Here is a 15,505-nt window from a genome sequence, read left to right as displayed (position 1 = left end):
TCACCTACAACGATTTTCTTTGTAATAATAATTACCGGAAATTTAATAGTGCTTTAAGATTGTTTGTGTTTTATATTCGGTAACACGAGTTGAATATTTGTTCGTATTGTTACGTATTACATTAGTCAAAATCCCTATTATGGCGCAATCAAATACCGCAAGTTCCATACGACATGGCTAGTAATGTTACGTCACAATTGCCATTGTCTCCACATAAATGCCGGATTTATGATAATATAAAGCTGTTTGTTACGTCAGAACTGCACGAATAGGTTTCTTACGCATACGTTAACACGAAACAAAATGTTACGCAGCCGGCGAAGTAAATAAATTCCGGATTTCCACGCCGGCCGTTTTTTTGCCGGCAGTTTTTAAAAATTCCGGCCGATGCCGGCGGCATCGAAAATAGGCACTTTTTACACCGCTGCTTATGGTATTGTGTATTTCCAAGTTGATTATCTCTCTTGATTACTGTGGTTCAACTCTTCTTTTAATTTATACAGAAAAAAAGTGTCCTCAGTTAAAAAATCCAGCCAATGGCTTGGTTTCTGTTAATAACAGCAAGGTTTTAAGTGATTGGTCATCGGGTGCCATCGCAAAATATTACTGTGAAGAGGAATTTATGCTAATTCCGAATGTTCCTGTTCGATCCTGTTTTCAAGGAAAATGGTCTGGACAAACACCCAAATGTGGTAAGAAATGACATTAAGAATATTGTTGTGATGTTAGTGTGCAGTGTGCACAGTGTGTATTCGTCTATTTTAACATACATAACATATATATATATATATATATATATCTTCCATTCGAATTACTAAACAATTGTCTATTACTAGATGATAAGGAAACCCTGTATTGTTAGGATTTATTAACATACTAACGAATGTTTACTAAGTCTGCAAAGACGATTAACGGTAAACATGAGCGAAACATGTAAACAAAACGAAATACAATAACACAACGTTAACATAACAAAACCGGGGCACAAGGCAAGCGAGTGACGTAACAAGCGATTCGCTTTGTAGTTTGCCACGCATAGAAGATCAAGTAACAATGGGCGATATAAATATACAATGGACAGTGCAGTGATATAGTTCGCCGACTGTAAACACAATATAATCTAATTACTAAAAAAAGTCATTGGGCGATTTATTTGTTTTTACCTTTACAATTAAGGATTTTTCACAAATAAAAAAACAGTTGCTAATATATATATTTGGTAAAATCCAATCGCAGAACATTTTCCTATGTAAATGTCTCTACCTTATCGGATCTATATGTTTAACACTTATCTTTCGCGGATTCAGGTATTTCTGACTTTTTCTATCAAAAAGTCATTGTTTCATTTTAGCCTTTACATGTGTCGTATTTTGCGCCCTGCAGAGGGCAAAGAACCCGGCTATAAACATTTTCAGACTTTTTGAATAAACTTCATTCTCATCGAAATTGAGTTTCCATAAATGTATGGACTTGGTAGTATTTTTATATAAAATGTTTTCACCTATTTTATGTGATTGGTTTTTGATGTTGTTAACCCTACTTGCATGTTTTTTTTAAATGGGAATTATATGTATTTATAAGATACAAATTTCAAATTATTTTTATTTATATACATTAGTATTTAGTTTTCTCACAACCTTTAAATTTATAACATATTATAGTGTCACATACTCGTATGTGTCGGCCTCCTGAACAAATCAATGCTGGATCATTCTATCCTGTTCAACTTTATTATTCTGTTGGAAGTTTGGTGACTTATCGCTGTAATGTCGTTCAAGATGGAACCAAAGTTACGACTGCCACAGTTTGCATGGACAACTTGAAATGGTCAAATAAACCGCCTGTTTGTTTTATCGGTTGGTATAATTTACTGTTACTATTTAATTACTCTCTGCACAAATATGTTGTCAATTGTATATATACCTTTGTTATAGTTTTGGATTACACTTTTTTTCTGTTTTACTAGTTTTTAAAGGGGTATACCAATAAAAATTCAAAATTTGTTTATAGATAAAGATGCTCCAATGTAATCTTAAGGTTTGTTGCAACGGATGCTTAGCTTTTTTTTGTTGGTATACCCCTTAAATTCGTGTAAAATGAGAGGGTCTGTATGCCAGTCAAGTAGCAATACTATTTACCTGCTTGGAAAAAATACTTACCAAATGCAATAAATTAGTTTATACAGTTTACTTACTAGTTGGAACACCAACTGGTGACCATAGACGACATTTAGCTTAATTTGGTGTTTAAAATATATATCTATACTATATCAGTTTATCTATATATCTACCTTTTATTTTAATTTAATTTTGCACCGATTTTCTTTGTTCTTTTCCGCTCATCCTCATCAGATCAGTAAGTGAGACAAAGGCATAAAATTAGCATGGTAATAAAGAAAATAACTAATAAAGCCCATTGGTTTGAAAGACAACTTGTAGTGGCTTTATTACTATTTTAATAATATTATTATTTTCCTACCTTACCATGCTAGTTCTGTAGCTTTGTGTGTCATTCAACGTGATGAAAATGACCTTAGTATAATGTCAAAACCTTAAAAAGTTAATTAATGCTATAATCATTTCTTGTTAGTTGTAATCACGAATTAGTGATAACGGCCCATATTAAACTAAGTAAATTGTGAGTAATCCTGGAAGAAAATTCAAGAAGAACTAATCTAGTTTAATTACTGCCATAGGTGTTGCAATGATTTGACTGATGATTTTATCACAAATGACTAAGTTAGGTGAAACATATGAGGTTACTACTTGTACCTACATATCAATATGTATAATAGGCATAAAGGTGTTTGTCTGTTTGACCATCTTAAGTGTTTTTAAAGTGTACTGGTTTTGAGAACTAAACTATGACTTCCTGTTATTTAATATTGTATTTCACCAGTAAAATAGCATATCTACATACCTGCCTTATATTTTTTACATAGAATCAACCTTGCCAGTCTTAAATTTCTGTTCAAAACCTCCAGCTTTGGAAAACGGAGAAATATTTTGCTGTCTTCCCAATGCAGGTACATTTCTAATTATTACCACAGTCTTTGTCAATTAATTTTATTTTACAAGTTAAATAATTTATAAAGAAAACTTGTATAACTGCATTTACCTTGAGGTGACAAATACGAAAGATTCGTTTGATTCACTATTAATTACTGTAACTTTTATCTAATGGTAGAAATGTTGATGGTTCTGGGTAGGTAGGTAAAGTAAAATTGTAAATATAAATTTGCCATTCATTCAATAGAGGGATGTAGAACAGATGAAGTAGCATACTTCATGTATCTATAATTCTTTTTTAATATCTTCTTTCACAATTTGTATTTATTAACAGAATCCACAGGTCGATGCTGCCCAACAGGCAGTTCCGTCCAATTTTCATGCGATATTGGTTATAAGTTGGTTAGCAATAAACCAGAGTGGACATGTAATGCAATCGGTCATTGGAATGAAGACGTAACAACATATTCAAATTTTCCTAGATGCGTTACTGGTAATTTAAGTATTAGCTCATTTATTTTACTGCCTAATGGTTATTTTTATAAACTATAAAATACTGAGGCTGAGGTACATGGAGCCAAGTGAGGGGGTGAAAATCATGATCATACCATAGGATTTCTTATGTAATAAGATCTACGCAGTGGCGGATCTGTTCGAACTCCCCCTCAGAAAACTTATACTTTTCCTGTTACGTAGCGCAAAATGAAAATGGTGCGCTTTACAGTAACAACCGTTCGTGGTCGATTAAATCAAAATTTCACGACTTTAATTTAACCACAATACCACTGCCTTAATATCTGTAATTGTTGCAATCAATATCTATATTATCGTTTGACTTGATGTCAAATGTGAAGCAAACATTCAACCTGTTTCATCACCTCCAGGCTAAATAATGAAAATATGAATATTGAAAAAGCCACCCCATGAGTAAAGCAAAACCTTGCGCCTATGCTTAGGTACAATGGTTAAGATGGGGACATATAGTCCACAAGGTCTATGAAATATGCTACTTGTGTTATTCCCTCTGAGGTTGAGCAACCTGGTATAAAATTGTCTTCAACCTTTACTTATGAATTCTTTAAAGTGTTTAAAAACTTTGACAAAACAAAACTCAAAAGGAAATTACTTCCTCTTTCTACTAAGACTAAACTTGCAACCTTATTTAAGTAACATGTTGTCCCAAAGCGACCGAGTTAAAATGTTGAGCGTAAATTTATCTATAAACACGTATTTTTCCCAAACACACATTTTATATAATATTTGGTTGTTTAACTCAGTGCTCTTCAACCGGTGTGCACGCTGCACCAAAATATGCCAGGGGGTGGGTATACAATGGTGCATGTGCATCACAAAATTCAACAATTTTAAGCAATAATATTTAGTTTTGAACATTTTGAATAAATTTAGCCACTTTTCTACAGTTGTTGCATCACTGGAAATTACGAAACTAGTCTTCTTTTTAACCGCAAACCACCTGTTTTTTAATGATTTTAATTAGTGGTGCCTTTCCACTAACAGGAACTTATTTCCATACTGATTTCTCCTTAATAAGGTCAAAAGTTTTTCGTTAAAGCAATCAGGGGTGCATGAGTTCGTCGCATCAACTTTAAGGGTTCACCAACCCAAAAAAGGTTGAAGAGCACTGGTTTAACTTATGTTTTCTATGGCCAATAGTAATTAATGACATCTGTTTAAAATATAACTGCTTTTATTTTTAGATGAATTTACCTCACCGCCCAAATTAAATGTTGTTTCATATAATGATGAAATGGTTCATACTGTACTTGGAGTATCTGCAGGAGTACTCTGCTTGTTGCTGATTGTTATAACTTTGGCATTTTGCCGGCCACGCTTGAAAAACATCAAGTTTAGATCACATGATATGAGAGAGGATCAGGTTGGTATATCGAAATGCATAATCATTCAACTACTAACCCATGAAACATTATATGTCAAGACAAGGAATTTGTAAGGAAATTGTTTCATGAGGAATTTATGCATAACAGCAACACTTCATTTTACCTTGTTTAACATTGCCCTAAAAGCAAAAATTGCAGTATTTAAAGTGCAATTTATTTTATCCAATACAATACAATAGAGAACACCCTATATTTTGAGATAAATCCATACAGCAGAGCGTATATAAGAAAAAAATACTTTTAAGTTTGAATATATGATCATTGCTATATGGTGGCTTTAAACTTGTCTTAAAGCAGTCCATAAAATTTACCGGGGCATGAGTAAAGGATGGAAGACTTTTTGTTGTTCAGCCGTTCCCATTCCTATCAAATAATGATAACAACTTAACATAAATATAATAGATGCCATGACCATCTTTTTGGTATGAATGAAGTGCAAATAATAAATACTATATTGCTGTAGAATGATTTCAGTAAATTTGTATTCCATGCTTTTGTCTGTATCCAGAATATGACATTTCCAACACCTATTTGTTTTTATAAATACCGGCAAATCAAAGATAAAGAACAGTTCAACATTGCAACCAACAGACTTATTAAATGTCCCATTTTTTATTAAATGCTGGTATACCAACTTACCAATTTAAAATTTTGATTTGCTTAGCATCACTTGTTTTCCATGTATTGTATACTTGCCAGAGGTACATGTTTAAACTGAAAGGCTGCTAGTGGATCAGGATATTCACTAATGTCACTCCATCACATAAAGTAGTTCTACATTATACATTTTTTTAAATATTGTAAACTGAAAAAATTAAAATAGTGTAACACACTTAAAAATAATTTCAAAAACAAAAACTTTAAAATGAAATTGTGCAAAAGCTAGAACAGAAAATGCTTCGTTGATGGTACACCCTGTTTTGCTGTTAATATAAATTTATCTCCGCCTAGCAAAACAGGAATCAGCTGATTGAAACAGAGTGACATAACTTACATCATAGTGCCTAGAAGTGATGCAACAATGGGCGAAAAATTTTGCTCTGACTAAAATATTTGCTTTATTTTTTTCAGAATGCCTTGCTAATAAATGGCCAAAGAATATCTTTACCAACCTATGCAGAGGCAACCACATGTCAGCAGATAGTATGTGGCCAACAAGAAAATATAGAAATTTTAAATTCACTTTCTCCACCATCCATGGACAATATTGAAAGTACACAACCTGAAGCAAATAATGGAAGTAGTGAAGCTGCGTCTACAGCAGTGTACAATACTGACAATCAAATTCAAAACCTGAGCCTTTCAGACATTGATTCAGAAAATGGTCACCAAGCGAATCATTCTGTCGGTGAAACGCTTCAATCTAGAGATGCTGTGCAAAATATGTATTTAGCAGAAGTCAATACATGTCAATGTAGAGACAATTACGAATCTGATCATGAACCGCTGTTACTAACTACGTGTAATCAACACAGCAGCATGTTTAACTACCATCAGTCATGTGAGGCAAATGTTATTGTGCATGGAATTATAAACCATTCAAAAGAACCAGAGTTAAATGAGAATGATGAATATCAAATTTCACAGCAATCTGACTTCCCAAGCTCAAATATTGGTAAATACAAAACTTTTGTTTTTCTGAATAACATTAACTAGAATAACAGTACACATACAATTGATTCTATTTTTGTGAATCAAACATAGGCTTGTTGGTTGTCCAATTTTATTTTTAATGTTTTAAATGTATATATACATATCTAAAAACTTTTTTTAAAGCTGCTTAATATTACAGATAACTTCAACATTAATATTGATTCTGCTGGTGATACCTCTTTCGTGGAACATAATGAACACTTTCTAACAGATTCTACTACTGTATAGTGTTGCGGTCGTTTGTACTTTTTTGTCGAATTTATTTACTAGAAATCAATTCATGTTTAATAGGCTCATATTTATAATGAACTTTAATTGAAATATTGCGCAGTTATTTTGAGATTTTAAACTGCATTTATTTAAACTGATAGTGTTATTATTTATATAAATGAGATGGCATTTTACATCACCCAATTGCTTACATAACATACTTTTCTCATCCATTGGAAAATATGATATGTATAATACAAACTGAAGATTTAGCTCAGTTGATAAAAAATAAACAATGCTAAATGTAAACTATATTCTTTGTATTTTCTTTACAAAATAGAACAATACTAATAGAATCAAGTGTAACAATTAAGTGATTTGAGTATTTAGTTCATTACTGGAAATTATCTGCACAGCATGCGGTCTAAGGTAGTCAGACATAGCGACCTTGAAACTTTAGAGACATCACGAAACATTTTATTAGAGTCCATAAATCTGGTATCAAACGAAGATTGCTTAAAGTATTCAGAAATAATTGCTAACATACATTATTTTAATGGGAACATGTAGGTTTTGCTGCCATTTTTCATTGTAAATGACGTGATAAGGAGTAGTGATGGTCACTGATCTTATTCATATGACATAATATTTCTAGAACGGATATATTTCTGCGACACCGCCTTCAACACACGAACACACTTTTTTATAGGCTATTTATTAGAATGACAGAGGCTTCGTTTATCAGTGGCACAGTCCATATAAAAAAATTCACATGGATTTAAATCTGTCCTGTCGTGAAGTGTCCAGAGTTAGTTGCCCCAGTAGAAAGGATCAAAAATGGTCGCTAAAATTTCTATATAGCAGGATCAGCCGCAGCACGTGCGTCTTGCATATGTGCGTTTATTTGGTTTTCTAAAATATAGTTTTCAAAATGTCGCTCAGTTTTGATAGAGCATTGCCAGGAAGAATTAAAAAGGTAAGAATTATTTTTTAAATGTTTTTATATTGAAAATATTATTATTAGATAAAAACCTATATTATAGTATTTATACACCAAGTATTTTTTTTTAATTCGCTGATCTAATTGTTGGTGAAAATTTACTCATTTCTCGTTTTGCTGAGGAACGTCTATGGATGGGTGGAATAGTTGCGTATTAGACTAAAGGCAGTGATTGCACCACTTCTAGTCTGCAGCAGAGTATGGCGTGGTTATGCACGCCAATTAATTAAATAATAAAAAATATATACCTAATGTATGTGCTTTGCACGCGGTATTTTAATGATAGCACGCATGCACTCAAAAAAAAACGTTTGATTGTTCATTGCATTATGCTTTCAGGTAAAATTCAATAATCGCATTTTTTATAATATCTATAATGGCACATGCTAAAACATGTTTATCTGTTTTGCATATGTTCACTATGCGATTCATTCACTTTAGCGTAAATAATAACGTCTACGCTAACAACGAATCAAGTCGCAAAATTACTTAACACAAGAGGCCAAATGTTTTACCGGTTGGTTTGCCCTAATTGATTATGCTTTGTTTTACAGTATGTGGAGACTCACAGTGGATTTGTGGATGTACAATTCATGGCTGACTGTTTGTATAAACAATACAGGTTAGTCAACATCTATTTTTGTTTTCATAATCACATTTTGTATAAAACAAGACTGTTAAAAACTGAATGATGATAATATAATCCTGCAAATATTGTTGAACTGTCACTATAATGTTTGCCTATATATTTTTATCCGGAGTGAAAGAAGGACATTGTTGTGAATACAAAACTTGTGTCCTTAAGTTAATAGAGCAGGTGTCCAAATTAATAGAACAGGTCTGGTGTTCAAATTAATAGAACAAAATCGTTTTTCCTTAAATTAAAGAAAGTTTGCAGGAACCGCCATTTTAACTATCCGCTGTGATCTCGCAACGTAAACGATGCAATTAAATACAGCGCAACTTTTATGTTGTTAATAATTATGTAATTAAGAAAACGAAGAGTATTTTGTTTGCCAGACGTGAGAATGTTAATTTTAATAAGGATATCTAATATCTATTAAATAATCTGCACCGTGATGTTTTTACTGAAAGGGGAGTTTTCTACAATCCGGCCTTAATTACATGGCTTAAAACTTTTCCGTTTGCCAGGTAATTTTGGTCTGTCCTGGTATTCGGTTCCTAATATGGTCACCAGGTCACCAGGCCCCACCCCCAATACTTGTCCCAAATTCGCTGCATGGGAACAGTAACAATGCCTGTTATTAATGTTTTCCATATAGATTTGATTATGGGAGAAGAAAATTGAATCCATTTAGAAAGTTGGTTGGGAAAGGTAAAAGTTCATAAATGTTTGTATTAAATGTTTTATATATATATATTATTTTGATCATTCCTGAATGCTGATAGATTGATCTCCCAATAATTTACCATTAGATTTCTATTCTTGTATTAAATCAACACCAACAATCTGTTTCTCTATTTGCCATAAATGACGCAGTTGATCTATGTCAACTGGAGTGCAAGTTTAAACAGAAGAGCGACATGGCAACCGCGTATCATATCAACTGTCATTTTCATGTTAATTACTTCAGATTAATATAATATTATACTCTATCTATTATAAGATATTCACAAATACAAAGTAGTCTACATAGTCTTTACATTGTATATTATTCTTAATCTTAACTTAAGTCAAATTTGGCTGAGGTTTTAATAAACCTTAATCGATAGATCATTTTTGTTGGTTATAAATAATGGCACAATAAAAACATTTGTTTTCAATGATAAATGTTTTTTTCAATGATAAATGTTTTTAGTTTATGCCGATTTGTTAAAGACAGAAGAAATTCAAAACAATTTACCTCCCAGCTCAGAAACATCAGATGATGAAAAGGTGTTGGTGGAATACAAGGTGTTTATGCAAGTGTGCAACAGTTTTAAATTGTTTGGAACACTGTTACTTTGTGTTGACAATGTGTGCACTACCTTGAATAATAGCTTGTGTTCCTCCCGGCAGGATAGCAACACAATGAACAACTCACTTCACGCCATTTACAACAATGTTAGCCTAGTTAAATCACCCAAACCTCCAAGTTTATCTCCTCAAAACTATGAACAAATCAATCAAAGTTTACTTCCAGATGATACAAAAGGTTAGTTGTACCAACATGCATGGTAATAACTAAATTAAGTTTAACGAAGAATGTTTTTTAGATGAAAACTTAACAATCAACCAAGACTCAGCTGGTAGCAATGCAAATGTTACTCAGCACAATTTGGTCACAAACGAAGACCGCTTAAAAGAAAATAAAAAAAAACTTAGAAGAAAGCGATCAAAAATGGAACAAAATAAAAAAAATTTAAAGAAATTGAAGACCGACCCAAATGACTCGGATGACTTCCATTCACCAAATAAAAAGAAATTTTCATTTATAGATTCTCAAGTTTCATTTGTTGATGTTGCAGGAAACCAAGGTACAATTCCTTGTCTATGCTTTTCTTTTTTCTTTTTAAATTTGTCTTTAAAAAAAATTGAAATTTCAGCTTTAGAACCTAATGCTGCCTTTGCAATTGCACGGTACTATGATGGTTTATAAATATTGTGCTTATGTTGTGGTTATTCATCATTGTTATGATTATGTATTGGTTTCAATTCGATACAAATGGATTTTACCATATTTTGTTAAGATTTCAGTGAAAAGTCAACATTTACAAAATTACTTTATCAATGAGATAGGAATGATTAAACTGATTATTTCCAGATGCATTGAATGAACTCGCTCGTCTCTTACTTCACATGTGTCATCCCGAGGTCTATTCAGCCCTGGGTGTTTCCCCTCCACGTGGTATTTTATTACATGGACCTCCAGGTTGTGGAAAAACTTTACTTGGTAACGCCATAGCTGGTCAGTTAGGGATTCCTCTGTTACGCTTGGTTGGTCCGGAGTTAATTGGAGGTGTTTCGGGTGAAAGTGAACAGCGTATTCGTGATGTTTTTGAGATCGCTCAACAAACAGCTCCATGTGTTTTATTTCTGGGTTGGTTATCATGTTTGTTCATTGATAAATATTTACACTAATATGCTGCTGGTGTTGGTTAATAAAAATTTTAGTAAATATGAAAATGTGCTACACTATAAAACAGTGTGACACACACATAAAAAGAGTGATAAATAACTATGTGATAAGATTATAATAATATACGAGTGCACTTTCGTTAAAGGTTTGCTCTCTTGTTTACATTTTTCACTAAATTTATTCAACCTTTAAATCTAATTTATAATTTAGTTTTTACAGAAGATTGGCTACTGTCTGTTTTCCTAAATCTCGATCATGGTTTAACAGATGAAGTTGATGTCATCGCGCAACGAAGAGAAAATTCATCAAAAGACATGGAGCGAAGAGTAGTCGCGCAACTTTTGTCATGCTTGGATGATTTTAACAAAGATAGTCAACAAGTGTTGGTCGTCGGGGCAACCAATCGTCCTGAAGTTCTTGATCCAGCTCTTCGAAGATCTGGAAGGTTTGTTTGTTGCATCACAATTTACTGTACTTCTACTTTCATAGAATATAGAACAATTACTTGTGTCTGTGGACAAACTGCACCCACTACTACCAAGTTTTTTACTCTGGTGAAAAGATGTTTTCTATCAGTCATTGCTTAAATAAATTTAAATCATTATTGGGCTATGAGCCAATAGAGTAACCGAACCAACTGCAAACATTTATTCTTAACCAGGTTTGATCGTGAGATTATGTTGGGCATTCCCGATGAATCAGCCAGAGAAAAAATATTGAAAGTTCTTAGTCAAAAAATGAAATTATCTGATGACGTCAATTTTGGTTTGATTGCTCGTTTAACTCCCGGGTAGTTGTGTATTTGGATATCTATAAATTACTAAGTTTTTGTATTACTGCATCAATATATAAGAACTTATCAGATTTATGCTCTTTATTATTCAAAAAGTGTAACTAAAGTTAAATTTTAAAATTTTTTAGAAAAAATTACTATATAATGACAACGTTTGTAATTTTTTTTGAGGCATAGTTAAAATCGACTATGGCCCTGTAGCTTTGCTCTGGCTCAGCCAAGCGTAGCGAGAGTACGACTTGGGTAGACGTTTTTAACAGGTAGGTATTTCTGAACGGAATCTATATTTCAACATTCAGTTGAGTCGAAAACTCTTTACATCAATTACAAAATTTGAATTGCGTCTCATTTAAATTTTACTTCCTTTCAACTTTAAAATATAGGACTGACTCATTTATGTTTTGAATCTAGATTTGTCGGAGCTGATATACTATCTCTATGTCGTGAAGCTGCAATGCAAACAGTCGCTCGTGTTCTTAACATAAATAAAACAAACACAGGTAAGAAAGACAATCATGGTTGATATAATTTATTAGCTTTATAAAGAAATCGTTTCTCTTTTTATTAAAAATAAGATTACAATTTTTTTGTTCGTGATCGTATTCTTGTAGATGTAATTTTTGAATTGTTGTGGCACAAGTGTGTTGTTCCATAGATGCAATGTTTTTTTATAAACAAAAAATGCCATTATGCATTACATAAATCTAGGATAAGGCATCTTTATACTGAAAGACATCTTCAATATATGTTCGAATCTAGTTAAAAGTGTTAACATTTCATAGAATCCAATATTTTATTGGATTGGTTAAGCAACCGGAGCCCAGTAACTGATGAACAATTGGAATTGATGGCGATTGAAACAAGTGATTTCGAAGAAGCGTTGTGTGTCGTGCAACCTTCATCAAAACGTGAAGGATTTGCGACAGTTCCTGATGTGACATGGGATGATGTTGGTGCACTGACCGATGTTAGAGAAGAACTTTCCATTGCGATATTGGTTGGTTGGTTATGTTATACTTTGTTTTTAAATTAGTTTGGTGAATGTTTTGTCAACAACATCAGTGATTCTGAATACCAGATTGTGGATTTTAAACAAATACATTGACTAAAACAGTCACTGGTTTGCTCCAAATTTTCACAGCTTAACATTATTTTAATTGTTATGTAAACTATATATAGTTTTAAAATATGTTATGTAGATTCAAAAGTACTGTGGCTATAAAAAGTTTGTGAACCCAAGCATTAATGAAAATATACCTAACATTAATGTGATACAGCAACAATAACGACGAATTATATCCAGGGCCCAGTTAGAAACCCGATGGCGTTTGCATCACTTGGATTGTCGAGAGCATCCGGAGTATTATTAGCTGGTCCTCCAGGCTGCGGAAAAACTCTGCTCGCAAAAGCGATCGCCAACGAATCTGGGATAAATTTTATTTCAGTGAAAGGACCTGAGCTTCTCAACATGTATGTTGGTGGGTCATTTGTATTTTTTATATTGACAACAAACTTTTAACAAACAATTTGGTAAAACATGTATAGAAGTATGTGACAGAATAAAGGACATTGTGTTGTCACAGGTGAAAGTGAACGAGCTGTAAGGCAATGTTTTGAACGAGCGAGGAATTCTGCTCCTTGTGTGGTCTTCTTTGATGAACTTGATTCACTTTGTCCTCGAAGGACATCGGCCGAGGTAGGGTTAACAATCACTGGCTTATCAACGGATGTTTTCATGTTAACAACATTTTTAAACAAATATATTCAGTTAAACATCATTATGTCTTTTGGTTAGTAAAGATTTCCCTTGGTCGAAAATTGCCCCCTATTGTTGGTGTACCATGAAAGGAATATATTTCCATAATATTAAAGTCAGTGTTTTCATAGGAGTTGTTACTGTAAGCAAATATAAAATTTTGTTGCCACTAATATATCATGTAAAGTTAGGCAGATCTAGTAAATCATGGTATATTGTAACGTTGAAACTCCTCAGAGTGGAGCAAGTGCAAGAGTGGTCAATCAAATGTTAACCGAACTTGATGGCCTGGAATCAAGAAAACAAGTTTTTGTTGTTGCTGCGACCAACAGACCCGATATTATTGATCCAGCGATACTCAGGTGATAAAAATACTTTTACATTTTAATTACTTTTCATATTAGCCTATGGTATACTGCTATACAGAAGTACTTACCAATTTGACTGGTGTTTCTCTATTTGCGAAGCAGTCACATAGGCAAAAACAGCTGCTGCTAGGAAATTAATAATATAAACTGAAACTGATATAAATATTGGAAAGTGCATGAGTTCGTCTGAGAATAAAATTGTACGCCTGTAGTTAATGTGTTTATTTCATTGAGTAAAATCATTTCTGTTTGGTAACCTTACAAAGCCTTACATAATCACCAATGTTTAAATTACATTGTTAACCTAAACCTGATTATAATGAAGAAAATCCACTATGTTTTTGAAACAAAAAGTATTTGCCAATTTAATATATTGAAAATCCTTTGCAGGCCTGGTCGACTAGATAAAGTACTTTACGTTGGAATTCCAACCACGGAGGATAGAATTCAAATATTAAGAACAATAACAAAGGTGTTTTATATTAAACAATATGTTAACATGGTGTAACAATTGATTATTTTAGAATGGAAAGAAACCTCTTCTTGATGAAGCTGTCTGTTTGTCCAACCTCGGTGCTGATGATCGTTGTAGCGGATTTACAGGTTTTTATCATGTTTGAATGACACAACTAACATAGAAGTAGCATTATTGAACTTTTCTGTTGAAACTTGCAGGGGCTGATTTGTCTGCACTCATGCGTGAAGCATCATTAGATGCAATCCGTGGGAGCGTCAACCATGGTTGGAATGTTGTTTTGCCACAAAGTGATAATAATTTCCATTCAATAAAGATAACCTTGGTAAATATTAATGCTGCTTTCAAGAAAGTCAAACCATCAGTTAGTGAACAGGTAATACAATGTTTTTAGTATTCTTAATTTATCAATATTCTTCCAATCATAACTTGTATTGTCAAGAGGCAAGTTTGCAGATCCCCAGGATCCCACCCATGTAGAATACAGTATTAAAATTCTTACAAATCTAAATAATTTAGTGTAACTTGTTTATTTTCACCCAGCAAGGCAATATCAATCATTATAACATTGGTGGTCTGCTCCATACATGTCTGCCCGGGTTTTTGATGTTCGGATGACAATTTATAAAACCTATAACCCATATTTACGCACACTTTCCTACTTGTTAGAACTTTAATATTGCTTAATAAAATGTTATATCCTTTAGTTTACATTGTATTGTCTGTAAGATGTAACGGTTACGCCTTTTATCTCAAACTTTATTTTCCGTTTTATTCATAAAGTTGTATGAACAACTGTTGTTTTACAGTTACTATCAGTCTTTTCACTTTTGGAAATTCGAAAAGACTAAATAAATTTCATTCGTTCAATAATATGCAATACTAATTCATTCACAATTTATTGTTTTTTTTTATAAAATAACTGTAGTTTCTTTTATTTCGCAGGATCGTTTATTATACGAAGAAATGAAACGAAAGTTTACAAAATAAAAACAATAATTGTATGCGTGGTGTGTATGAACGATCTTAATAAGTTTAGGTCATGGCACCTTCTATAACAGGCCTGGACACCGTCGGCCCACGTCCCGAAACCGGAGGCGGATGGTTTTGCATCGCTTGTACGAAAGATAGACAGAAAAATGCAACTGTTTAACACTGATTTTTATTACTTAAAGGGGCAGACCAACGAAAAATCAGGGTACCATCAAAGATTTAAAATACGAAACAGGTTTTGAAAAAAAAG

General features: G+C 32.9%; 2 protein-coding genes across 8 annotated transcripts in view; both read left to right on the top strand.

Annotated features, from left to right (window-relative positions):
* LOC100184498 overlaps positions 1-7,102 on the top strand; it is a 12,699-nt gene extending 5,597 nt beyond the window's left edge. For both annotated transcript variants that reach the window (XM_009862746.3, XM_002124503.4), the window contains exons 2-8: positions 504-692; positions 1,662-1,856; positions 2,942-3,025; positions 3,343-3,501; positions 4,727-4,905; positions 5,999-6,542; positions 6,720-7,102. In XM_009862746.3, coding sequence (XP_009861048.1) covers positions 504-692; positions 1,662-1,856; positions 2,942-3,025; positions 3,343-3,501; positions 4,727-4,905; positions 5,999-6,542; positions 6,720-6,808 — 1,439 coding nt within the window. In that variant the 3' untranslated portion in view covers positions 6,809-7,102. The remainder of the gene's footprint in view (positions 1-503; positions 693-1,661; positions 1,857-2,941; positions 3,026-3,342; positions 3,502-4,726; positions 4,906-5,998; positions 6,543-6,719) is intronic.
* A 189-nt stretch (positions 7,103-7,291) lies between these two features.
* On the top strand, positions 7,292-15,266 carry LOC100183707 (nuclear valosin-containing protein-like). 6 transcript variants are annotated; one of them, XM_026837904.1, is made up of 18 exons: positions 7,292-7,766; positions 8,345-8,412; positions 9,074-9,126; positions 9,611-9,717; positions 9,811-9,946; positions 10,008-10,268; positions 10,556-10,831; positions 11,138-11,315; positions 11,532-11,660; positions 12,075-12,163; positions 12,446-12,660; positions 12,967-13,141; positions 13,247-13,359; positions 13,657-13,781; positions 14,178-14,259; positions 14,312-14,390; positions 14,463-14,638; positions 14,806-14,894. In XM_026837904.1, the coding sequence occupies exons 1-18, from the start codon at positions 7,722-7,724 to the stop codon at positions 14,878-14,880; spliced, it is 2,382 nt and encodes a 793-aa protein (XP_026693705.1). In that variant the 5' UTR covers positions 7,292-7,721; the 3' UTR covers positions 14,881-14,894. The 6 variants fall into 6 exon arrangements, with proteins under 6 accessions (XP_026693705.1, XP_026693707.1, XP_026693706.1 ...); XM_026837906.1 differs by lacking the exon at positions 14,806-14,894 and adding an exon at positions 15,208-15,266 and having other exon boundaries at positions 7,293-7,766; XM_026837905.1 differs by having other exon boundaries at positions 7,295-7,766; positions 9,611-9,705.
* Positions 15,267-15,505: the final 239 nt, after the last annotated feature.

This window comes from Ciona intestinalis, unplaced genomic scaffold, assembly GCF_000224145.3.
Source record: "Ciona intestinalis unplaced genomic scaffold, KH HT000034.2, whole genome shotgun sequence".
Lineage (NCBI taxonomy): Eukaryota > Metazoa > Chordata > Ascidiacea > Phlebobranchia > Cionidae > Ciona > Ciona intestinalis.
Note: the sequence above shows the minus strand (reverse complement) of the source record. Positions and strands in the feature narration are given on the sequence as shown.